The 26,693-nt window shown below is 37.5% G+C and overlaps 2 protein-coding genes across 3 annotated transcripts; one reads left to right on the top strand and one right to left on the bottom strand.

The window, feature by feature from the left end:
- Nucleotides 1-2,005: 2,005 nt before the first annotated feature.
- Nucleotides 2,006-9,568, top strand: LOC119695786 (selenoprotein P). 2 transcript variants are annotated; one of them, XM_038124916.1, is made up of 6 exons: nt 2,007-2,158; nt 3,625-3,828; nt 4,996-5,208; nt 6,775-6,892; nt 7,759-7,840; nt 9,295-9,566. In XM_038124916.1, exons 2-6 carry the CDS (start codon nt 3,638-3,640, stop codon nt 9,297-9,299), a joined length of 609 nt encoding a protein of 202 aa, XP_037980844.1. In that variant the 5' UTR covers nt 2,007-2,158; nt 3,625-3,637; the 3' UTR covers nt 9,300-9,566. The 2 variants fall into 2 exon arrangements, with proteins under 2 accessions (XP_037980843.1, XP_037980844.1); XM_038124915.1 differs by having other exon boundaries at nt 2,006-2,158; nt 7,759-9,568.
- CCDC152 (coiled-coil domain containing 152) lies at nt 9,196-22,319 on the bottom strand. Its single transcript, XM_038124917.1, has 8 exons — nt 22,233-22,319; nt 21,080-21,185; nt 14,818-14,886; nt 13,731-13,795; nt 12,166-12,268; nt 11,332-11,459; nt 10,305-10,391; nt 9,196-9,749 (listed from the first exon to the last, which is right to left on the bottom strand). The coding sequence occupies exons 1-8, from the start codon at nt 22,317-22,319 to the stop codon at nt 9,627-9,629; spliced, it is 768 nt and encodes a 255-aa protein (XP_037980845.1). The 3' UTR covers nt 9,196-9,626.
- Between the last annotated feature and the right edge of the window lie 4,374 nt (nt 22,320-26,693).

Genomic DNA, 26,693 nt, shown 5'->3' with positions numbered 1-26,693 from the left:
CCAGTCAGAAACGGTAATGCTTCAGAGTGAAGTTTATGCATATTTAGTTTGTACATTTCTAAACCAAATTAATTACATCTATTTTAATCCACAACCAAGATTATAATATTTCCTACCACTTGCTTTCAGACAGAGGAACTTTTTTCCTCAATATTTATTGAGGCAGAGCAATGATCTAAGGTGAACATAAAAAGTAAGATGCTTATGGCTTATCACTTTGAATATAGTTGAAATAATCTTAATATTATAAGGATTATAATAAATATAATAATAAATAATACTACATATAGTATTTATTGTCATAGGGACAATTGCTAGCAACTGGTGTTTCTCATCTCTTGGTAAGGCATCTGAGGGTCTGCAGGTGTCTCTGCATACTGTATGGGAGGAAATACTAACTTTTCCACAGTGCCCACTGTCCATTTCCATCCTTAGTGTGCTTTCCACAGCGAGATACTTGTTTTATACTACAGCTGCTTCATCTCTGTTTACTCTGCCTGAACCCTGAGTTCTTCAGTACTTGTGAGTTGCATGTCTCAGCCAGCACTCAGTGGTATTACCTATAGTTTATAGGTTCAGCACTTGTTAATCGAACTTTGTCCACATCCTCTCTACAAAGAAAAGGAAAAGGAAAAGGATTATTGCTCTTCGAGAGTGTCTCCACCTGTGTTGCTGTAACTGGCAAGAGAACAACTGTCAGTCACCAGTGAGCTGCATCACTTTTATTAGCCCTGTTAACAGAGCTGTACCTGCTTCATTTTTTGGCTGCCTCTGTGCTCATGCAAGAATTGGTGGATGTGATGCACACCAAATACCTCCAGCCAACCTTACAGGATTTTATCAGCACTGGGAATGAACCCAAACACCTGAAGCAGGAGGTGAGCGAATTGCCCATCAATTGAAACAGTGAAGGGCACTATTGCACATATGAGGGTTTGGTACCAACCCAGCAAAGAATACAAGATGTGTTTCCCTAACAATATAAGGAATACAAGCATACTCCACCTCTGAAAAGAACTTCAGGTCTAGTATGAAGTCCATCTGTTTTCTGCATTCTGTCTTCCAAGACTACTGAACAGGAGTTCAGATCTTTCTCATTCTTTCCACTGACCAGTGGAAAAGAAGTGCATACGACTTATACAGCAGAAACTCCCAAGGTCAGCAGTTCTCTATCTTGCATCCAGCCTAAAGCAAAATGCTTATCTGTGCAGAAGATGGCCTCAAGCCTTAGATCTAAGCAGTATCAATCTCACCACCTTGAACTGTGATGGCACACCAACTTTTTAAGCATTGATTTCCCCATAAACACATGTAACGTGTACATTGGCGGAAATCAAAGCAAAGCAAACTGCTGTTGAAGTAAAACATCATGCATAAACAATTCTCTCACCAAGGAAAGAGAGCAGGGAAACAGTTTAACCTGGATGTCCATAGATACCTAAGTGATCCTGGGGTTAAGGAAATATAAAAGTGAGATACAGAGGCTCAGGTACCTACTGCCAGTAGCTAGAGCTTCATGACTTTCATCTAGCTACATTGATTTAAATGTCTGAAGTTCTGGGCTCTAGCTTGCAACAAAGTTGAAGAACTGGGAGGTTCTAAGGAGAAAATTTGAAAGCAGAATGATATAATCAAGAATAGCTGGGCCAAAGGAGCTCAGTATACACATGCCCTCAGATGGAGCACAACATTCTCTAAGGCAAATATCAGATAAAGCACACAAGAAAAAACCTGCTAGCTCAGCGTTTTTGTAAATAGAGAAGTACCTTCCCCCCCTCACTGTGGTTACCACTGTGTTCAGAAAATAACTCCTCAGCCCATCCCCCTCCTCTGACTGTACCACTACCTCCCGCTGACCGGGGTGACTGACAAACTGCATAACAAGATATTTGAAGTCATGATAGTAAAAATGCTTCACTGTTATGCACAATAAATGGTTTCTACTTGGGATTAGTTAATGGAGAAATATTTTGGGTACTTTTTGCTCAAGGGGTTTCCTTTGCTTGCAGGGTCGTTCAGAAAAAGCTCCCTGAACTTTGAACCGTATCTGCAAAGTGAGATAAACAAGAGCCATATAAATACCACAGCCCTTTTCCCCACGCTGTTTCCTTCTGCAGCAGAGCCAGGCAGAGCTGCCAAGAAGGGGGAGGAGAAAAGGGTAAGTGTGCTGGGTTTGCTGTGAAAGAGCTTCATGACTTAAGATTTGGCTGAGTGTTTGCTTGTTTCTTTGGCTGCAAAGGCTGACTGTGGAAATTTCCATTGGAAACGAAGTTGAAAGTTGAAATATGAAGAGAAGTATAAGGCAGGACATGGCTCTCCTGCAGCTCACAGGGTGGACAGCTGTTGCTGGGCACTGCATGCCAGTGCTGCAGAAGGCTGCTGGAAAGGCAAGGAAGGATATAAAAATGCCATGACAGTCTCATGTGTTCATAATGGATATAAAGACAGGCTGCTTTCCTGATGTGTGGAAAGAATGGAAAAAGTCTGTGTTGGTATATACTGGACCTCAGTTTTGTCTTCAAAGCACTTTACCTAGAACGTCGGGAAAGAACTGTCAGGGACAGCTGGATTTCACAAATGCAGCAACAAATCACTCTTGTTTCAAAAGGTCAATTATTATTAATCTTTTAGGCTATGGCAAGATGGATGGAACATGTATTATTTATCAGAGTTTATTGTTTCCAAACTGTTTTGTGGTCACTGTCAGACTGATATGAGTGGTGAAATTGAACAATTCCACAATCTAGGACATGTTGGGGAGCAGCTTTATAATTTTATATGCTTATAATTTTAAGTATTTCTTGATAATGTGTGTTTAAGCCAAAATTGAGATGTTAATGGAATAAAATGAAAAGGTAATTATAGAATTTCTTATATGCCTTGATTTCCATAAACATTAACTGAACTAAATATGGCTATGAGATTTTATAAGATCTGAGGAGTCCTGAAATTCAGTTTTCATTTCTGGTTTTTGCAAAATTGTTTCTGGTGTCTGACTTCTTCATAGTTTTTTCTCAGTGGAATCCAGATACTCCAGACTGACTTGTAAAAATTTTGAAGTATTTTTTATTATTTTCTGCTGTGTTCTGTAGTACTTACTGTGCACTGAAATCCACTGTTGGTGCGTGTACTTTTAAGACAGAGGAATTACTCTGTAACTGGAGTGAACTGGTCTAGATTCTTACTGACATAAACAGGCTTACCACAATTTATTTCAAAAAACAAGAAACACTTGAAACAAGAAACAAGAAAAACTAACACTGAAGTGTTAAAATTGGTCAAAAAGAAATTACAAGGAGAAAGATTAGTATACTGAAAAAAAATCCAGTTATTCTGAATGTTTACTTTGTAGCTGTTCAAACACAGTAACAAAAAAACCACAAAAACCTTTAAGGACCACAAAGAAAAATCACCTGCCTCTATTATAGAGGAGCTCTACTGAAAAACCAAAGAAAGTGAGCAGTAGACAAGGAGCTCAGATTTATTCTTAGAGGGGTTTGATTTTCCCCCCCCCCCCCGCCCTGAATTGAGCCAATATGCTGCTGTGTTTTCTTATGGGGATTTCAGAGTCTGAGCTTTATTTCGGCATTAGCCTTACTTTGTTTATTTTCTCTCTTCTCTCAGGTAAAGCCCAGCCATGTGGGCAGGTCTGGGGCTAGTTCTGGCCCTCTGTCTCCTCCCAGGAGGAGAGACAGAGATCCAGAACTGCCAGGAGCCCCCAGAATGGCGTATTGGGGAGGAGGACCCTATGTGGAACTCCAGAGGCTCGGTGACAGTGGTGGCTCTCCTCCAGGCTAGCTGATTATTGTGCCTGCGGCAGGCTTCCAGGTAAGCATGGATCTTGTCCCGATTTTTGTTGTCCAGCTGAGAATGCTACGTGTGCCCTGCCACAGATGCACTCCATGAACTCTAGCTGCCCCAAATTCTACCATCACAGCTGGCATGACAGTGACCTGGCTCACTATCAGCAGAAGGGTTCTGTGCCAGTGGGTAAGATCCTTTATCTCTTGACCTACTCCTGACTGGCAGATCATCTTCTCCAAATTAGGTTTACAACATAATAAATAGTATGATCAACTTGACATTAATGAAACCCAGACCACAGGAACACCCAATGAAAACAGCAATAGATGATTAATATAGTAAAAATGGTGAAGCCAAGAAATATCACAGTTCTTTAACATTGATCTGAAATAGAGAGATCTGTGATCATTGATTTCTTATGTAAGACCTGTAGGTGAAAAAATAAACCAAAACATGTGCTTTTCACGAGGCTTTTCAGCCTGTGTTCAGAGATCCTACATATATTTCAAAAATACAGAAGTTAAGGTAAATACTGTCCTGTCAAAAAATTGATGAAGCATTCAAAGAAGTGATCAGTGTTAGGTTTTCATCCAAGACCAGGGACGTTGGTGCTCTGTTTTGTAGAACTTACTCCTTGCAAATAATTAGCTATCATGACAGTAACAATGGTAATAAAATAATTTCAAGCTGAGCCAAACAGGAATTGCATAAAGCTTTTATCTTTGATTCATTTAGAAATTATGAAATTATTTTGGCTTAAAAATTCATAGTACCAGTTTCAGGTTTGGATTTTAGTCACAGTGAGAACACCTTAGTTTGCCCCTCTAGGCTGCACATCTAACATATCATAATAGGCTTTGCAAGTTTATTAAGAATTTGATTTAAAAACACAGTGGTAAATCTGTGGCTCCGTCGAAGTTAAAAGTGGGCTTTGTGTTTGGCTTTCAAGGTAGTTGGGTTTGGTTCTTACATTTTGGAAAAAATTGAAAGAATCTTCCATATTCTAGACTATTTCCCATAACTGAAAAATAAAAGTTTTCTAGAGCAATTCCATAGGAAAAATACAAATGAAAGGGAAGAAACTCCAGATCATACAGCTGTAATAAAAGCTAGATAGAGCATATTAACTTTTGTGTCAAATCGCATGATTCTCTAATGATTTGTGGTCTTGCTTATTTACATTCCCACTAGTTTGGAGGACCTGCGAGTAAAGTTAGAGAATGAAGGATTGGTCAACATCTCATATGTGGTTGTCAACCATCAGGGAGCTCAATCCCGGAGGGAATTTCACCTACTAAAAGAACGTGTTTCAGACTACATTACTGTCTACCAGCAAGATGAGCACCAAGAGGATGTCTGGACTACTTTAAATGGAAACAAGGATGACTTTCTCATCTATGACAGGTGTGTGCTTAGAGACAAACATGGGAAAATATTTGCATATTTTTTGAGTAATGATTTGCAAGTCTCTACATTATTTTATTGATGTGCAAATAACAAAGACATCATGCTCAGCTTCTAAGTTGAACTACATAAAGTGCTAGTATTTACTGGAACAACAAAGTTACAAAAGCAAAATCTGCTTTTGCATAAGTAATTTTGGAATAAATATTTTTTTCTTTATAATTACCGTGGATTTAGATGAACATAAGTGAGTGTAAAATTTGGTAACATGTTCATGGTTTTATAGTGTATTTATTTTCAGATAATTCCATTACATCCATGCATGTCAAAGTAGAATCTTTTATCTCATGGAAACTTTTTGATGAGAGTTGTTGAAAATGTCATGTAGACATAAGGAAAAATTAGTCTTTAGGAAAAACTTAAAACTTCAGAAGAAAATTGCTTTTTCATATAAGATTCTGCCACAAGTATATTCTGGCAGCACCAGTAGGAACTGTAGTTGAAATCCCAGTTTTTCGATTTTGATGTGATGATAGTTACTTGAAAAATCTGACACTTGAAACATGTCTATCCTTGTTATTTTATATTACTGTAATGAACATTCCAGGTTCATGCTAAACCATAAATAAGCTTAATACAGAGTTAGAAAGGTACTCTTTTTCTGTAATGTGATGAATTTAAACAAATTAGCTACATTAAGTTTGTGGGATGAAGCTAGCAGTGGAATGAATGATCTTGAATGCTACAGCAGCAAATATTCCCAAGTAAGGAAGGCTGTATGTCTGTCATACAACAGACAAACAGAACAGTGCTGTATTTCGTCTGGGAGGGGGCCCAGACACCTTGCCCAGAGCATTTGAAAGGTTGACCAGTTCTGTGCTATTGACACACAGGGTGTGTGACATTATGAATTGGCTTAGCACTAGCCTGGCTGTGATCCATGAACAGGAGTCTGTGTTCTTACTGTGTATTTGCCACAAAAGCTTTACCTGCTGCTGGTCCTAAACATGCAGTTCACATGTGTGAGCTAAGGCCAGGGGACTGTGTGTTGGCACTGAATGAGCTGCCCTTGTGTACAGGTTCTGCATTTTCTCCAGCTCCTTTGAGCAGATCAGTTCTTTAGTCAAGTGCGTATCAGAACCCTCAAGTGCAGACATGGGGCAAGCAGGCACCATAACAATCCCCTCATGCACAATAAATCAGTAATGCAGGTGCACTGCAGTGCCAATCCCAGTCAAAACACCTGTGAGGTAAGGATGCAGCAACCACTATGCAAAGAACCCTTCTCATTATCCCAGTGGGTCTGTAACAAGTGCACCTTTGCCAGGTGCCACTAAAGGACAGGCTTCTGGCAGGGCAGCTACCACATCAGCCAGAAATCCTGCTTCACATTCTGGCCAGTGCAGGTGAGCAGACAAGCATTTGTAATGATTTTCCTGTGAAATGGAACAAAAACACTCCCCGTGGAACTGTACATTGTGCGTGGATTGATGCAAGTAAAGTGAGATACCATAAGAAAGAGGTAGGTGTAGGTATTTGTAACCACAGATTTCTTTCTCTCCTTAGATGCGGCCGTCTAGTGTATCATCTGGGTATGCCCTACTCCTTCCTACATTTTCAGTATGTGGAGGAATCTATTAAGATTGCATACTGCGAAAACACGTGTGGAAACTGCTCTTACATGGTATTTTCTTGTCTCATTCTGTTTATAATAGAAAAGTGGATTTGATTGGTATTAAAAAAATTATTTCAGAATGATTAATCCAAAAATATACTCTTTTGAATTTACACATTTCATGCATCTTGACAGATAGCTTTTAAACATTTTTCTAAGTGAATTAGATTTGATTTCAAATAGACTGATTGACTATGTGAATTCCTGTCCTTGACAGAAATGCAAGTAATTGTCAGAAATGTAAATGCAATCATGGAGAGTAATTCTGTTTGTAGAGCTATAGAGGTAGTGAGCAATTAACTACTCTAATTTTGTGGGATGGGTAAGTACGTATTTGTTTTAAAACCCAGGAATCAAACTCAAGCTGGTTTGTGTTACTATTCATTGTAGTTTGCATTTAAACACAGTTTAATTCCTACAGGAGTTATTTTAAAAAAGTGATAATATAAGGTGACAAGTTATTGTTACTGCTATAAAAGAAGGGTAGCTTTCTTTAATGAATCATTCAAGACCAGAAATACTTTTAAGGATTATCAAGAAATGTACATACTTCATGGAAGTTCAACAAAAATAATAATTTTTGATCCCATTGTGCAGCATTCTAGCTAAATGTAGACCACAGACAGGTCAGACGTAGGATCTAGGATTAGAATAATTGTTATTAGCAGTTACTGGAATTATAATTGCTAAAAAGCTCTGTCTAGTCAACAGTGGTGTGACAGCACAAGGCTATTTTTGATATGTTCATACATTCAGCAAAATAGCACAAATAACTTAAAAGTGCCTTTCATGCTCTGCAAAAATGCCAGTTAAACTTTACATTTAGTTTAATTGAATACAGTGCCCTGTATTTAATGCAAGCATCTGTTTTGCAGGAACCTGATACTGATGGTGTATGTGAAAACATCACTAAAAAAGCAGTTGAAGAGCTGTCAGAGGTAGAACCCAAGCCGACAGGTCAGCATTCCCATCACAGCCCGCACAGACATGGACACCACCACCACCGCCACCACCACCATCACCAGGGCAGCCGTGATCCCAAACATGAGAACCACCAGGCTGCTGCTGAAACTGAGAGACAGCATCCTCACAGCGGCTGGCACCACAGGCTTTTTGGCCGTCACAGACATGATCAGATAGGTAGTCAGGAGCACGTAGACACTGCCCCTCCAGGAGAAATTGTGGAAATTTCACAAGATAAAAAACTACGAAAGAAAGGGAAAAACAGCTGCAAAAACCAGTTAACTTGAAATTGGCAGACAGGATCAGACTCTACCTCTGGTAGCTGATCCTGTCATTGTCGACACCTTCTGTTTGAAGAGCTAGGGAATTCTGTCACCTGACAGTGTCGTGGAGCACTACCAAATTCTTGCAGGTGACACGGGCAGCTGGCAGCAGAGGATGTCACTGAGTCTTGACAGTGCCGTCTGCTCTCTGCTGCCTGACATTCATCACCAGCAGGAGCAAGTGAAACTAGTGACACCTGACAGTGACAGGAAAAGGCGAGGAACTGATCCTGAAAAACAAACTAAGCACCTTCCAGAACCAAGGGAGTCACACTAACTCAGTTAATATAGTCACAAAAGCAGAAAAATTAACAGATTGAGTGTTTTTATTGTCCCAAATTCAAAATTGTGCTGACTGGTATGGGTATATTGCAAAGAAGTGTAGTTTTAGAGCAGTGCTTTTAGAATGATTGAATACCTGTCAAATTCCATCAGTGAAAAGCTTCATGATTTAAAGGAATTTGGTTGACCCCTAGTTTGTTTTTCAGTTCCACTGGGAAGGTGTCTGCATTCTTGGTTAATTTGTCTTTCTTGTTTCTCTTCTAACATTCTGCTTGCATTTGTGAGGACAGGAGCATAAACTATGACCTAGGGGCTCCTGTCTGATGTTTTGCAATCCAGAACAGAAGATAACCAAGACAGATATTTTAATCATTTTTTATTAGGAAGACAATTAGGTTGAGTTCCTAACTTGGGGATACAAATCATGTACAAGCAAACCTTACTCCTAAGCAATGTGACAGAATAATTCCACATAAAAAATGTAATATACAGACAGTGACTGCTTTATTTTTAAGTAACAGATTGATATACTTAACTTTGACAAAGCTTTCTTAACAACCTTAAGAGCTTTTTGGCTCTTAGATACAGTAAGAGCGTCCATTAATACAAACTGAGACAGCACGTAAAATCCTACTAAATCAATTAGATCATCCTGAAGTGAGAAGTAGTGTCAACACCTGAGAATCAGAATTAAAAGGAGGGTGGGATGAAACAAGTTTGATCTTGGTGTAATGTTGATAATTGTTTATAACAGTGCTGAATTTGATAAGTCTGTATCAATTAGCAATCTGTATCAATTAACATAATATACCACTTAAACTTGTATAACTTCTCTGTCTATAGCCTAGCATTCCTAATGTTTGATTAACTGAATGGAAGCAAATCCAGTTGTTGAAGGATTCATGGATGAAGAAGAGAATATTGATGAAAAGAAAACTGCTATGAAAGCATACACCATAATTAATGATGGTTTAATAGGGAAATTACTACTCCTACAAAACCTGAATCTTTTTATTGTGAATGCTGATTAGCAAGAGAGTAGCTTTGAATATATACAGAATGCATGCCTTTGGAATGTTTGACAAGAGTGTTTTCAATAAAACATACTTTCTTCATATCTTGTTTTTATTTTGAGATGCAGAATTTGAAACACTGAAATACTTCAAGTAATTTACTCAGAATCTCCTCCGTTTGAAGGGCAGGTCTTGGCCTTTATTAAGACGTTGCTCCAAGTCTCTTATGGTGTTTCGGAGAATTTCAATTTCCTTGTTTTTCTCTTCCTGGAGATGCTGCAGCTTCTGTAAAAGTACAGGCAAAGGCTTAATTCTTAAACATCAGATAAAAAAATATGTAACAATTCATTTTGCTATTGCAAGTAAGATATATTCTAATAAGAATATTTTAGTCGGTATTTTGTATCACAAAATTACAAAAACTATTTCCCTGGAATCTTGTTTATCTGCCATGCCAAAGTCTTAAGCCTAAAAAAACCCCAAAAAACCAAAAAAAACCCAAACAACCAAGCATATGCAGAGTATTTTATCAGTGCCACTGATGCCAGTGTTTCTGTTTCTTCAGGTTTCCAGGCTAAAAGTTCTGTAGTAAAACCACGTCACACATTGCTTTTCTCTATTGTTTGCCCACAGTAGTATCAGTATGTCAAGAGCCATGAGAGTTGGACTTGATGATCTTAAAAGCCTTTTCTATCTTAAATTATTCTATGATTCTATGAATTGAGTTGTGTAGAGGTGGGAAGGGTGTGCGGGAGAGAACACATGGAGAAACCACAGGGAACTCCTGCTTCAAACACTCTGAAACAGTATCTGTGTGCTATGCTCTATGAAAGCACCTACCCTTCGATAGATACTTTGTGGTAAGACTGAAGCATCTGAAAAGGACTTGGTGGTTTTATCCTGAGCTCTTGCCAATTTAGCATTGAACTGAAAGAATCAGGCAAAGACAAAATGGTGAGAATGAACAGGAGAGGGAAAAAAAAGGTGTATTAAGTATGTCAAGTGTAATTTTCGCTTTTTATTAGTTGCATTTTTTCACCTGAGGGTAGTAGCAGCAAGCCTTTCTATTAAGTCTAGAAAAACAAGGCTACTTATGTTTATTTTAAAAAGAATGCAGTTTTTCTTAAAAAGCTGTATTTCTTAAAAAAAAAAAGCCTCAATGTTTTGCAAAAGTAGTACAAATATGATTAACTAAAACAATGTAGATGAAAAAAATGCTTCTGGAAAAAGGAATAAAATTGAAGGCTTCTCAGCTACATATCTACAGGAGGAGAAAATACAGACAGTGCTAAAATCCTTCAGAACCATCATTCTTCTCTTATGTTCCAAGGATAAGTCAATCTGAACACTGCCACATCTTATTTCTTTTTTGATGTGTGAAAGGTTTGAAGTATTTCCCTAATTCTTTCTGTAATGAGTGTTTTAAAACATGAGCAATGAAATACATGTTGAATGCTCCGTCTCAATGCTCTGCAGGATTAGAAATTTTTATTGGAATTTTCTTTAAAAATATATATGTTCACACCATTCAGAAATTAAAACCAAGAAAGTTAAGCAGAAGACATTGTTGAATTTTTTAATAGCTCAAAATCTAAAACTGTTTCTAAGTAATTTAATTTGGAACAAGAAGAGAGCAACCTTCAGTCTCCCTATACAGTAGGTGGGACTTGACTCCTGAGCAGGAGTCAGTTACCATTGTGGAAGGGAGCACCTGCCATTGATCCTCATAAAGACAATAAATAATTAAGTTTTCTAGATTCCATCATATTGCTTTGTTTAGTACTAATTAATATTTTTTTCACTACACAGTCTCTATGAAGTTTACCCAATGCCCAGTTCATCTTTGAGTCAGCTTTGTAATGCATACCTCTATCTGCAGTTTAATTATTTCATTCTGCTTCTCTTCATTTTGAATTTTCAGCTGTCTAGTTAGCTCTAATATTTCCAGTTCTTTTTTCTCTCTCTCTTCTCTATACTCCATTTCTTTTACTTCAACTAGCAACACAGTAACACCAAAATTATGATTACAATAGATGAAATTGTGTAGATGAAAAATTAACATGATTTTCCAAATAGTAAGACTTTCTTGAACATCAGGTCAACGTTTCACTGGAAGACAATTCAAGCAAAAACCATACTGAAAACCACACTGTCCTTTTAAAAAGACACCAGTAAGATGGTGTCTTTTTAAAAAAGGCATATAATTTACAAAAAATTTCCTTGTTTTCACCTATATGGATGACCAAAAAATCCTCCTTTTTAAGGTTATATCTCTAATGGAGCAAGTGAACATAGAAATCAGTTTTTTCCTCATTAAAGAAATATTTATTTGTGAAAATAATGTTCTACTCTCCTGAACACAGATAGAAGATTCGAACAGCAATCTAGCTTACAGTTCAAAGCAAAGTTCCAGTTGACACAACTCAAAATTTCATTCCTTCTGATTTTTATGACCACATTCCCAGCATTTGTTCTAACTATCTGGGAATTTCTGCTCATCCTTTGTTGCTGTACTATTGCTTCATTACCACTGTCTGCTCTCTTCATCGAAGATAAAATTCTGTTAAACACTGCCCACTTCTAGTGTTCACATGTTTCCACTAATAATTAGAACTCATATTTACCCTAGACAAAATGTAGCATCTACAGGTGACAGTATGCTTTACCGATTGCTAATGCATTCAGTCTTCAAAGAACTTACATTTTTTCCTTGTATCACAATTCAACTGTGTTATTTCTAATTTGTGGTCTTCCTCTTTGTTTTTAATTTCTGTCATGAGTTTCTCAATTTGATCTTTATACTCCTGTGAACGTAAAATGTTTTATAAAGATCTTGCAGTTTCTGTGCTCTCAGCCTTCTGCAAAGCACAACCGTCGTGTAAAGTTATACAGTACCCTATAATTCAGTGCTTGTTTTATCCTCAATCTTGTAAATTTAAATGCCCAACTACTTCTTACCCAGTCTGGCTGAAGTCCACAGATGAAAAACATAGCAGATTTCATTGTATTACAGCTATCTGTTAATATAAAATTAGAAACTGTACTTCTTAGGAGAACAGGCAAATGGAGAGGTAATATTCCTTTCCCGAGAACAGGATCTGACACAATGATGCAGTCAGTTAAGGGACAACAGTTTCACCTTTGTGGATTTTTGACTCAAGGATTGCATGATTCAAGTGTGAGTTTTGTTAGTATTGCTTATAAGAAGGATTCCACAATTTCCTGTTGGCAGCAGGAAACACATCAGTGATACCAGCAGCAGTGATGCTGCTGGCACTGATGTTCAAAGTTTGAAGATGCCAGTTATAAATTTACTCCAATAACTACTCCAGAATTTTCAAGGAATTGTATGTAACTGCCACTGTCAAGGTGCTGACTCCAAAGCTGTTGTTGCACCTTCTGACAAGATTGCCGCTCACCAGAGCGATGCCTGGGGGCACTCACCAAGGCAGTCACTGACTGGGGATCAGTATATGGGGACATAGGCGCCTTCAGAATGACACCAGGAAGTCCCACCATGCTCACACATGTGTTTAATGGGTGGAATAATAGTTTATCACATCCTTCAGAAGGCATTACTCATTTTTTACTCAAACAGTCAAGTTAATAGTTCTACTGGTACTAATATTTAACTCATAGCACAAGCACAGGCAAAGGAAATCAGCAGTGAGATTCCTGATCCTAAACAGATATAAGATCTACACTCTCCACACAGAGAACTATGAAAACAGAGAACTATGACTAGTGCTGCTGGTTTTACCTCCTTTGCAAAAATGAGCCCATAGATACAAAGTACAGAGATCATATATGGAATTTATTATGAGGTACAGATAAGAAATAGAGACCTATTTTCTGTGTGGTATTTATTCCTGAATACACTGGACAAAATTCAGAGCACTACTGATTCTCTGGCAGCACAATCAGACATCTTCAATGTGACAACCCTATTTCCACATGAAATTTTATTTTAGTGCAAGGGATTAGAATGATGAAGGTGAAGTAGAATTTAAAGCTTCAAAAAACGCCAAGTGCATCTTAGATTGAGCCAAAGTCCTCAGCACCAAGGAGTTTTAACATCTTAGTTCTTCTAACACCCTCTCACATGGATACTGTCATGAAAACAACCCTTCTCTTTTTACACATGAAAGACATGAACAGAAGAGCACCAATAAGAGTATCAATAGCAAACCTTAAACAAAAAGATATACAGCATAATAGAGATGCAGTATTATTCCTTTACCTAAAGAATGATAATTTGTGACATACCTCTTCACAAGTCTTTAATTTATCTTCCAAGATGTGAATGGTTCCCTTCAGTCTATCATTTTCATCTACATAAACAAAAACTATATGGTAAACTACACTAAAAAGTACATTTTGACAATTTCTTTAGCATGAAAGAGGAATAAGGAAATTACTTGCATTTTTTTACTTGGCTGACTTTGAGAAATTTTTTTGTAGACATTACAATCATCATTACAGAACTACATACTTTCTGTTTCCATTTTTTAACAAGAAAAATCATAGTTTAAGTTTAATCATAATATTTACTTGGTATTACTATTTAGAACTTTCGTTAGTCTTCTGATAAATGATGCATTCAAGAAAATCTAGATGCAAAGTTCTTTGACTCAGAAAATAAAAGATTATTATCATGGCTACAACAGTTTCAAATTGGAAGATGCAAGTTCTTAAGTGCCTGTTTCCCAAAAATCAGAAAACTATGCAAACAGAGAATTTAAAGGAAAATAGATGTTTAAATTATTATTAATATAAATTTGAGTATTAAAAACATCCATATACATCCAATGTTAGAGGTGTATTAATATATGCTAATATGCCTTATAATGGTTATAAAATTAACTTAATGACATACTGCTGAGCTGTAGTATAAAGATAAAGCAATTTTTTTTTTCAAGTAAAAATGAGTAGTTGTCCATGTGGATAGCAGCAATAACATTTAATAACATTACATACTAAGGATTAAGACACTCTAGTTTAACACAGTGATAAAAACTGTGCATAAACACTTGAATAGTTTACAATCCAATAGCCGAATGATACTTTCTCACCTTTTGTAAAATTGCCTGTGTTACGCTACAATGAATTTAAAGCCCAACTATTGATAAAAACAACCTCCCAGAGGCAGTTACTAAGTAAACTATGGCAATAATGGCAATAGACATTTATTACTGCACAAGATTGATTTTAGATAATTTTTTTTGTTTCTCTTTGCCTGCCAGTAAGTTTCTGTGTCTGAAAAAAATCAGGAAATATAAATGAAAAAATTAAATGCCTGCTCATTTGAAATTACAGTACTGCATAAACATAAAATAGCCCTTTTTGCCTTTACCTTTCACGTTACACTGGTTTTCAATGGTTTGTGTTAGACCCTTTATCACATTCTGTAGAGCACTGCATTCTGAAAGAAATGAAAGATCCAGTATTTTTGAATAGTATCTTCACAAATTTACATTTTGTTTACAAAATTTTATCAAATATTTTATAATAATTTTGGTTAAATATTACTCCTTTTACTGACTGTAGAAATAACTCAGATTATTATTACGTGGTTACTGCTTAATTTTAGCTTTTAGTTTGATGACTAATTAAAATAAATTTTATGAAGCAATACAAACAATTTAATAAAACTCTTACATGTTTGTTTCTAGTCAGAAAACAAGCATCATTTTGTTTTCTGGGCAATACTAGAAGTTTTCCATATCAGCCTTCCAGCAATTTGATGTATTTAATAAAACTGAGACTTACTTTCCTGACAGTATTTCTTTGGTAATATCCTTTTTAAGACCAAGAGAATCCACTCATTGCAGTCTCTCGCCCCTTTTTTACCCCTTCCTTGATGCATGTAACATTCATTTTATGGCTCAACATAAGCTTTGAGAGATTCAGATATGTGCTATGGCTCCATTATCTCATTTTATACAACAGAATTATACACGCAAGCTCTTATCAGTTTACATAGTTGTATTTCATAATTTTGTTTTTAAAACTATTTTTAATATTCAAACACCATAAGTACTTTTGGTAATATAGGATATGGTTTTCATTTATATGAGGTTTATCCCTTATGTTTATATATGATGTTCATATCCTTATGTAAATTTATCAGTAGAGTTACAAAACTGTCAAAGACTGAAAACAGCAGAGGCTCTACAAATGAAGTTGCTTACTTTTAAAACTTCTCTTTCCTGACTACCACTGCGTTTCTTAAATGGCTTTTAATTTCCACAACACATAAAAGTTTGCTAAATAACAGTTACTCATCTCATCAAACTAAAGCCCTTTGGAAAGCTGTCTAGCATATCACTAAAGACTACGTTACAAATATTGGAGTGAGGAAGATGAACTAAGATCCCAGCTAACAGGTTCAGTTTTCCGCTCAGTCTTTTTGACCGTCAGCCTGATCTTCCATCAAGTCTGCTTTTCATGCAGCCGAGTACGTTAGCCAGACACCGTCTCCCGTTCCGTGCTTCCAAAAAAAACAGTAGAGGGAGCACGAGCAGCACAGAAACACTGCCTGCCCCTCAGTTCCTGTGCCGGATCAAAAACAACTGTGGGAAAATCCTATTCAAAGTTGGAATGACGAGATCATCATGCCCTGTACCAACTAGTTCTATTACAAATTTCCTCCCATTTGAAAATGTATGGAAATTAACTCAGATGCTTGTAGTTCATGCGCAATTTGGAAAGAAATCTGAGTCAACACTAGAGCAGAAGCCGGTCTTTAAAAAGAATCACAATTGTTTAAGTGTTAGCCACTCTTTTGTACAGTCCCAAGAATATCTGCATATCTTTCTTATCTTTAAAGGATACACCTTGGCAAATCTCATACGTACTTAAAGTTGTTACTGGAAAAAAATTCCTGGGAACCCACAAGTTTTGCTTGCCTATATTAAGGAAAAGAAGCAGAATTTTTCTTAATGTTTGCAGCCTTGTGGATCACTGTCATAGCATCTGCTATGGATCCTGTGTAATTCATTCCCTGTAAGATACAGTGCTTACATGCAGAAAGACTGAACAGTGTAAGTGTTCATCTGCATTTGTAATTGATCTTTTAATAGGGCAATTGTTTCAACCACTTTTTCCTTTAACACTTTAGAAATGCTAAATAAACAAATAGACAACCCTAAAGATGCTAAATTGAACCTCCTTAAGTGTTTCACAGACAAAAATGTGATTGCTTTCTTTTAGAAAACTATATTAGAATTTAATTCAGAACTGTAGCATCACAGGAGTCTATTTAGCCACCACAGAAAAGGTTTAGGAGTAGAAAACAAAGATGGCAGACATCTGTCTAAAATGGATCTGTAATGATGTACACAAAACAAAAACTGGTTTTTTTTAATCTCATCTTTGTTTAGCAAAGAACCTATCAAGAGAAAATTGTTAATTTATGACTTTTCAGAGAGTGTACACACAGGCCAAACTGCCTTTCTTTTTCCACCTAATCCTGGATATAAGTGTTTCACTGCCCTCTCTCTTGATTTTTAGATGTTTTCTTTTTTCCTTTGTCTTTTTTTTTTTTCAGAATTTCCACTCTTCTTTTACCTTAAACAGTTCTAGGATAGACTTTTGACAAGGATATCAAGGACTCCTCAGGTTCTCACTTGTTGGAGATTTCTTGAGGTGTGAAATACTTTCTTTTTTGTTGTCGTTGTTGTTGTTGTTGCTGTTGTTGTTGTTGTTTTTGTTTCTTAAAACAAAGTGTTCTTCAGCCAGGATGAAACTCCACTTCCTCATCCCACTACCACTAGTAGCCACAAATTCTTCAGGGTAGGTGGAACAAAAGCCTGTCCTTCCACAGCACTCTTTCTTCCTGCTCCTCTGCTGTAAGCAATTTCTGTCACCTTTGGACCAACTCTTCAAAAGATACTTCAGGAGCTGCAGCTGAGTTGGGTTCTGGGAAACATCTTGGGGCATAAGGCTAGGAGAAATATTTTTTCCAAGCCACAGTTGGCAATATCACTCTACAAAAACCATTCTCACTACTACAGTCTGTTCAGATAACTATTGCCAGAGTAAAGATTGAAAGTATCAATGCTGTATTTGGTCCCTTATGCCCCTCCAGTGCTGCAGAGAACCCCTCTATAACCCCATCAAGATTAAAGGGGATTTGGGGTCTCTTTTAATCAATCCCACAGTACTTTGACCTCTCAAAAGGTTTTTATAAAGAATTTAACAATTACAATGCCAAAGTTTTAGTACTCTGATTCTGAATACCACATATGCTATTACCTCTTTTGAAGGGTCAGTGTGCAAGGCCAATTTAACAAAGGTGCAAAGACCATTTCTATCAATTGCAAAAAGAAAAAGAAAAATGGTTTAGAAACACTATAGACTCACTAATTTATAATCACTCCATCAGCCTTTCACATCCTTTTGAAATACTTCTAATGTCACTATTCACAGGGTCTGCTCATCTCCAGTAACATGTTAACTGTTTACCTGAAGGTTCCTGTGACAGTCTGACACAGTTTATGTCAATTTTCTGTCCAGGATGTTTTTTTGAAACTCTGCTTTATGAGCACCAATAATGAATACAGTTCAAAACTATAAATTTACAAGCATTTCATGATAGGGGCATGAAAGGGTTTACCTTATTGGTAAGCGCATTAATCTAATAGTTTACCTTGCTAGTAAGTACAGAATCACAGAACCACAGAAAGGGATCTGGCCCAACCTCTCTGCTTAGGCAGGGCCATCCCAGAGCACACGGCACAGGATTGCACCCAGATGATTCTTGAATGGCTCCAGAAGGGGGGATTCCACCACCTTTCTGAGCTTAACCTAACAGAGCAGCCATGATAATGGTCTTTATTTCTAAATACATTCTATCTCTTTGGTGTCTTACTCACATTTTACTTCGTTATCATCAAAGAGCTTTAAGAATCACCTCTTGGATGTCTCACATTGTTCCAAGTTCCTGCTTTTCACTGGTTTTTGTCAATGCTACTAATATCTCTGCAAATACTCTTACCCATTGACCAGGATCCTTGTCTTACAGCAATTCTGCCTCCTGTCTATATCTGCATTATCCCTATGACTTCAATATTGTTGAGGTTTGTTTTTTCCTGACTATCCCTGTTGCTGAAACATTAGTTCATATTTCAGGCTGATTGCTCTGGTATTTTTACTTGGACTTCTGCCACCCACACTTTTTTTTTGTCCTGTGTTTCAAGAGAAGCTCCAGAGGCTCTTCAGTTATATCAGCTTAACTATCTCACCAAATAATTTCTCTCTTATCTCATGAAACTGAGGCAATACTGTTTACAAAGCTCAGATCTTTCTTCTGACTTTGATCTGTTTTCAGTGCATTCCTCTTGTTGCAGTCATCCCAGCAGCTCTGGTTTCCTGAGTTGTCTCTTTCACTTTCTCTGCTACCTTTTATATAACAGGTTCCATAGCAAGAATGATTTCTTCTTTTTGTCCACCTTTTCCTTTTTTACAAACTGTTTTATATACACCCACTTTCTGGTTTCATCAATAAAGAAACCTCTTCTGTTTCTGAGTGACTGTCCTGCACTGTCTGACTTCTGTGCTTAATAGAGAAACATGTGTTTCTGACTCAAACCAAAGTTCACGAGGCCACTTCACACTACACACTACGAGATAATTCAGGAAAGATGACAAAAAAACTAGATACATGCTATCATTAGTACATCCTCTCAACTTCCCAAACACAGAATGAAAGGGGACAATAAGAGATACTGTCTTTGTGTTTAAAATATTTTTTGTTTTCCATTATTTTTTTCCAGTTTTTTTGGATTAAGGTATACTTCTGTTATGCATTGGCTTCTGTGGAACTGATTTAACTTCATTTTGTAATGTGTGGAAAAGTTCCTCCTTTTGTTAGCTTTAAATCAATATACAAGTTTATTTCCATCTCTTTTTTATTGTCTTAGACAATGAATATTCTATGCTGTAATCACTTTCTCTGTGCATTCACAATTTTACAGCTATGAGTCATATCAGCTCTATTCTTTGTCTTGGCAGAAAATTTCCCAGCCAACCAAAGTCCTCCCTCAAATGTCCCAAAATTGTGACCAAACCTGTGAAAGCCCCAGGTGCATTTTCCCCCACCTTCTATGTGTTGGGCTGGGCACAAGGCCATCTTAGAAAGAGTATAGATGGTAACATTGAAAAAAAAGCTGGCAGCAGATTCAGAAATAGCCATCCCTTCTTCCCATGGGAGGGGCTTGTAAACAGAGGCTTTTGCCCTTGGCCTATGCTGCAGCTGTGTGACAGCCACACACTAGACCCTGGTCATGACTTAGGGAGTGATTTTCTGGCTTTATATCAGACCTGCCTCTTCACTTGGGAATAAGTAGAGGTCTTTGGGGGCCATGTCTGGCCTTTGTTACCATTTCTGAACTCCATTCTGACTCAGCCTCCTGAGTCACTCTCATCAGTACAGACTTGTTTGGTAATGTAGACTTTTGGCTGACCATGGGCCAGCCCTGCATGGGCACAGTGGGAATGAGCCTTGCATGGTGTTAAGGGCCTACATCCACGGTCTTTGTTACAGGAGTAGTTCCTGATTCCTTGTATCTTGCTCCCTCCTAGCAATACCAAGCCTTGCCTCCTTCTCTGTTACCTTTTCTAGTTCTGCTATTGTCTATTTTGAGATGTGTGGACCAGAACATGACATAAAAATCAGAGTCACAATGCTTATTTCTCTTTTTCTTTCATCATCATGCCTACCACTGTGTTTGCTTCTTTGTCCACTGATATTTTAAGAGAATACAAATATTTTAAGAGAACTGTTTAGAGGACACGAAGATCTCTTTCCTGAAAAGCAGCTGACTAACATCAACCATTGTTTATACAAATTGCCTCCCATTTGTGCTGCTACTCATCTCCATCTCCCCTGTCATCTTGTACCATGAGTTTTTGGTATATCTGAAGAGATTATCATCATAAGCAAACTTCACTCACTCAATAGCTCAATTTCAACACTCAATTTCTGATAATGCCAAATTATCCAAGTCCCAGTGAAGACTGAAATAAAACCCAACTGGCAATCACGCTCCTGTGTGAAACTGAGTTTATTCCTACCTTGCTTCCAAACTTTTAGTTGGCTGACCTCCCAGAGATCAAAGTCCTACAAAAGATGCACCTTTCAGCTACTTTACAAACTACAGAAGAATAAGCAACCACAAATCCAGGCAAAGCACTAGATATTGTTTCTCAATTGACTCAATTGACTCTCAATACTCTCAATGAGTATTTAAAATACTCATCTGAAAACAGTTCTAGTGTAAAACAAATCTTAATTTTATAGTTTTCCCTGTAATTCCTCCTTTGTTTCATAACTTTTTAATTATAATTATAGACTTATAATTCCCACCTGTAAATGGTAAATGACATTTTATTAGCATCCACTGAACAATCTGAATCCTCATAAAATTAATATGAATATTAATATTTACTATGAGATGGATTTCATTACATGATCCAAGATTAGGCCTTACTGCTTTTCCCACAGTATCTTTGATCCTTGCTATGTTATTTTTTATGGCTGAAAATAATGGAAATATCTCTCAGAACTTCTTGAATACATGCAAAAATCATACATTTCTAATAAAATAACCTACCCTCTTTTACTGATTCCTCCTTTGATTGGCTTAACGTTAGCAATCTGTTACATTTTTCCAGCTGATGGATCAGTAGGTTATTTGCATCATTAATTTCTGATATTTTCTAGAAAATTGGAGAAGGACTAACATCATATTTACATGCTTTAAGTTAGTAAAAAAATGTAACAATTCCACAATACTGCAGTCCAAGCCTGTAAAACTTCCCATTCAGGATATTCCTTTATAGAGAAGAATGATACTTGAGATCCTTTGCTGTTCCAAGTCTACCCTGCAGAACTAAGAATGCTGACTTACATAATGAGTTATTAACTATTTTCCCCTCAGTCTTGTAGCCCAGAGTCTGGATCAATCCTCTTCAAGGTTCTTTCTACTGCTTTTTATATGAGGCTGTCAACACTTTTGCAGAGCAACAACTTGAACAGTATGTGGGAATAGGAACTGGTATAATAAGTTTATTCCAAGAGAAATGCTACATTTATTTCAGGTGCTCCTTTTATACTACCTCCAGCATGGATTTGCTGACCAGGAAATCAGCAGAAAGCTGATCAACATCAGTCTAAAAAGAGGCACTGATTTTCCTCAGAGGGTCAATCTTTTGAGAAATGACACACATGTAAGATAAAGGAAGCTCAATGCATATGGAATGTAGGAATTCCTGCTCCTGATAAGGCAATAACATTTTTCTAGAACAAGGAACAAAGGAACAACTTCTGAAAGGATGCCCCAGCATTAGACCACCTGGTGTAGTGAGAGGTGTCCCTTCCTACAGCGGGGGCGGGGGTGGAACTAGGTGTTCCATAAGGTCCCTTCGAGCCCAAACCATTCTGTGATTCTATGAAAGCAGTTTAATCCAGTTAATCTTCAACACCACCTTCCACAGTATTCCTGAGAAAGCCAATTTGGCCTCTGAATGATTAAAATTCTAGCACAGAAACAAAGGCTTCTCAGATTTCACTCAGAATCCACTCCTATGTCTCTAGGATACAGTCAATACAAACAGCTTTCCAAATGAAGTTGGTATTACAAGGCATAACAGTAAGCTGATACAACTTAAAGAGCTAATATAACTTAAAATTTTCAAAAAGATTTTGGAAATGTCTCACTATAATTACAGATGGCAGTCCCAACATTTTTTACCTTCTTCACTTACCTTTTCTATCTCTGAGAAGTCATATAAAAGTTTATCAAGGTTCACTACACTGGTTTTCTTCATAGTTTCTTCATCACTATGATTCATTTATTCCTGGACCATATAATCAAATAATCACTAGATACATGTAAGAAATAGATCTATAAATTAATATATTTATCATTCACACCACATAAATTCTTAGGCAAAAATGTAAGATGAACAAATAAGACTCTTTTTTAAAATTAGAACTATTTTTGCTTCAAAGCTAAACTTCAGCCTATTTAAAATCTTGTATTTCTGGGAAATTGAATGAATGTCAGAAAGCCCAAACAATACCTGCCAAACTTTTATATTGTGGTTGAATTTGGAAAGTTTGCTGCAATTAAAAAGTTAACCTGGATGAACTTCCATAGACAGAATAATGCAGCAGGCACATATTCATTCATCATCTTTTACCTGTGTACGTGCTTTAATACTTGGCTACTCAGGTTTAAAGGTACTTACGCATTTTCTTATAAATAACAAGTGTTAAATGAGTGATAGGCACTGAAACACATAAATTTTGCTGCAGAATAAAAATACAGTATTTTGAAAGGCACCCATATAGTTCCAGATTTTTAACATAACCCCTATTTTTATAAATTCTACTTACAGAATCTTCAACATATATTTATAATATAGAACATGAATGCTTCTAAAAATATTCAAACTATTTCTCAACATCAGGCTCCATGAGACAAAAATTCCAATACCTACTAGTAAAGCATATGGTCAAAACAAAATCACCACTTCTAAGTGGAAATGTGTGAACAGCCTTTCTACAAATAATAAAAAAATTGCAATCAGGGAGATGAACCAGAAATTAAAATGTTTTCACTACCCAGAAGCTGAATGAGTTTCCAGACAGAAATACTTGCAGTACAGTTAGGCAGAAATAGGTAAATGCGCAACAATAAGCAGAAACCAAAATTACATAACTGAGTAATTTTCTCAGTCATTCAACATTTACAAGCTTTTATGTGTATGTACCTTCTTGAACAAAGCAGTAAGATACTGGTTCTGTGTGTTTAATATTTTTTCCTTGTGCCCACTCCTTCCTTAGTGAGACTAAAACTAATTCATAAACCAAAGCTCAGTTTTTTAAACTAACAGTTTTAAATTAACAGAATATAGTAAACTTTGAAAAATTAATGCTTCTTAGTTAAATTAATGGGAGTTTTGTTTTTTAATTAATTAGTAATCTTAATGACTTGCAACTTACTACAATACCATGATTCACCAAATTGGGGTTTTAAATATGTATTCAGGACACTGAAATTTTAAAAACAATTATCTATCTTAATATTCTCTAAGTTGATGATCTAAATGTACACTATGAATGTCGGTCCTTTGACTTTTCCAATCCTTATCATGGGCGGTATCTTGAATTTGTCAACCACCATTTTTTTTCATTATACTTTTAAAACTGTGTTCCATTCTCCACATTTAGACAGAGGATAGAATTCAGGGAGCTGCCCTGTTGAGCTGTTTTGTTTGTGTGTTTCCTTATTCTATGGCATCACTTGTTTTCTCGGAAGACAGGATGTGCTCAGCACTTGGCAACAGTACCACTGGGTACAAAACTCCTGCTGAACTGGAACAGTAAATTAGAAATGATGTTGTATTATTAATGTTGTATTTTTTTCCAGCAGGAAAACTCATCACTGTTATTTTTGTGCATATTACTATTACACATTATGTCTTCAAAAGGCATATTTGGTCTAACCTCCCACTCCTGTTTTGAACAGTACTTATGTCACTGGGGAAAGAATTAAAAGATTTAAATCATGGATTTGACTGCTCTAAAAGTGACACCTTCCTTTAATGCCTCTTTGACCCTTTGCCATCCATGCTTTCCCAGTATCACTTTTGAAACTATTGTAGCTGATGATCCCGTTTTGAAAGTTAAGTTTTCGATTTTTTGCTGCATATGGCAGTGAAACATATATATATAAGGAGAGAGAATGAGAGAGAGAGAGACAGATATTAACTGAACGTAGGAATTATTCAGCAGCAGGCACGCCAGGCCGCCTCGTCCCCGCCCGCTCCTCGCCTACGCCACCGCCCCTCGGGCACCTGAGGGGAACGCGCGCGCCCCAAGGCGGGAAACCCCGCCCCGCCGGCGGAGCGTACCACTACCGGCCCTGCAGGGGGCGCCGCCTCCCCCCTCCCCCGCTGGTGGGCTCGGCCGACCCCCATGTATCTGTGGCCTCCCCTCAGGTGCGCTGGGGTTCCCCCTTAAAACGTGCGTGTGTCCTCGTTAGACAGCTATTAATTTACTTTATGGACCTAGGTTTTTTACAGAAATAGGCTTTATAATTGCATTCCTGGAGCCCAAGCTGCATTCTAGTATGTGACGTTTCACCCTTAAGCGGAAGGCAGTAGCCAAGATTCATAAATGCTTGTAGTTGAACAGAACGACAAAAGTCAGGGGGTCTGCAAAAGTGTGAAGTGGTATATCCTGGCCTGCTCTATAAGCACATGGCAGTGCGCTGAAGGGATAAGAGGAAGGGAAGGGAAGGGAAGGGAAGGGAAGGGAAGGGAAGGGAAGGGAAGGGAAGGGAAGGGAAGGGAAGGGAAGGGAAGGGAAGGGAAGGGAAGGGAAGGGAAGGGAAGGGAAGGGAAGGGAAGGGAAGGGAAGGGAAGGGAAGGGAAGGGAAGGGAAGGGAAGGGAAGGGAAGGGAAGGGAAGGGAAGGGGGCTTCTGGGGTCTTGGGTGGACTTGATTCCTCTATAACCCATGCCCACTTCTTGGCTTCATTCCTGCATTTGTGCTGTTCTGGGTTGTGCTCCAGAAACTGGAACAACGTTTGTCCTGGAAAAGTGCTGTGCTACCTCCCCATGGCCCCTTCTCCAGCCACTTCTTGTTCTTTCTCACACCGTGTTAGTACCAAAAATCCTTGGCCATTACCAGCAATTCTTGTCTGTTATTACCAGCTGTCCTTTCTTGGCTCCACAGCACTCCAGCTATCCGTGTTCAAGACATACACATTGAGACATACAACCTTATATTCTGAGATTCTAGAGTATAAATGGACTTCTTGTCCAAAAGGTTAAATACTCCACAGCTTTCTCAGATAAATGTTTTTTTGTCTGTAATAGAGTGGGAAGATGCTACATCTTGAATATGTTTTGGTGCTGTCCCCCTGATCAGAACTGTCTGCTGTGCAAATCAGAAGATGTGGGGGCATGCAGGACCTTTTGTGCCTGCAAACACCAGGAGAAATAACAACCTACCAATCACGGCCACACATGCTGTTTGGCAGGCAGCTGCTTTATCAGAACATCTGTGGGTTGGTTGTGTGCACTGGGACATTGACTAGGCAAATTGATAAAAATAATGTTCATGGATATGAGGTCTGCAGCTGAGATATCAGTGGGAAAAGGACAGAGTGCCAAGTGTGTCACAGACAGATATTAATAGAGAAAGAGGTACCCAGGGAACTTGGTACATGCTAGTCACGTTTTCTAGCTCATTTTCCCTGCTTTACATACAAGTTTTTACAAAACCTCTTTCACAGTTTCAGTTGTCCTTGTAAATTGCACAAACTTTTCAAAAGGTTGGTACTTTCAAAAAATTAGAATTAAAATTTGTAATTAAAGTTAATAAAATTATTAATCACAGCAATTAATGTTCCTCTTAGACCTAGAAAAAAGTCCACCAAACTTTTGTATAGTGAGCATTTTACCACACAGTAAACCACAGTATATTGCACAGGCTGGTTTTTGTGTTATTTAGCTGTATCTTTGTTGTATGGATTACATTCATAAGAAGACAAGAAGTGAAGACTAAAATCCAGTTCTTATGATTAGACAAACATGTTACTCAGTGTCCACATGTTATATTTGTAATAATGTGATGCTAAATGACCTGTATGTAAACATGCCATTTGACTTCTGGGAAGGTGATTATTATGAACAGACTGGATAAAAATGCAGAAAATAAACATTGAGGGGAAAATGTTTGACAGGCTTTGACACAGAAATACATGGAATGAAGTCTATAAGCCAGGGGTAGAACATTTAGCTTGTAAAAGTTTTAACAGTCAGCAAATATTCCTTTGTTTTAGCTTTTAAAATCTTGTTGCTAAAATATGCAGTTTAACACTGCATGCTTCCAAAAGATGAGATTTTTATCTGTAGTTCATGTAGAGTTCATTCTAATTTTTGTGTCCTTTTATAGGGTAGTAACTTCTTGTGCAAGGCAGTTCAAGTGTTTGGTGATCACTGAAAAAATGTTTGACATCCACTGTGTATTAGGCAGGAAAGCAGCAGGTAGCTGATGATGCATACTGCAACATACAGAGAGTTTCTAACACATATGGAAAACGCCTTTTATTGCCATAGTGAGCATCCCTGTAAGAAATACTGCTGCACCAGAGACCTGTGACAAGACATTGTTTCATACTGTTTGTCACAAACAGCACAATCTATGTACATT

Source organism: Motacilla alba, chromosome Z (assembly GCF_015832195.1).
Source record: "Motacilla alba alba isolate MOTALB_02 chromosome Z, Motacilla_alba_V1.0_pri, whole genome shotgun sequence".
Classification (NCBI taxonomy): domain Eukaryota; kingdom Metazoa; phylum Chordata; class Aves; order Passeriformes; family Motacillidae; genus Motacilla; species Motacilla alba.
The sequence above is the reverse complement of the archived record's forward strand: the minus strand, read 5'-3'. Positions and strand labels throughout refer to the sequence as shown.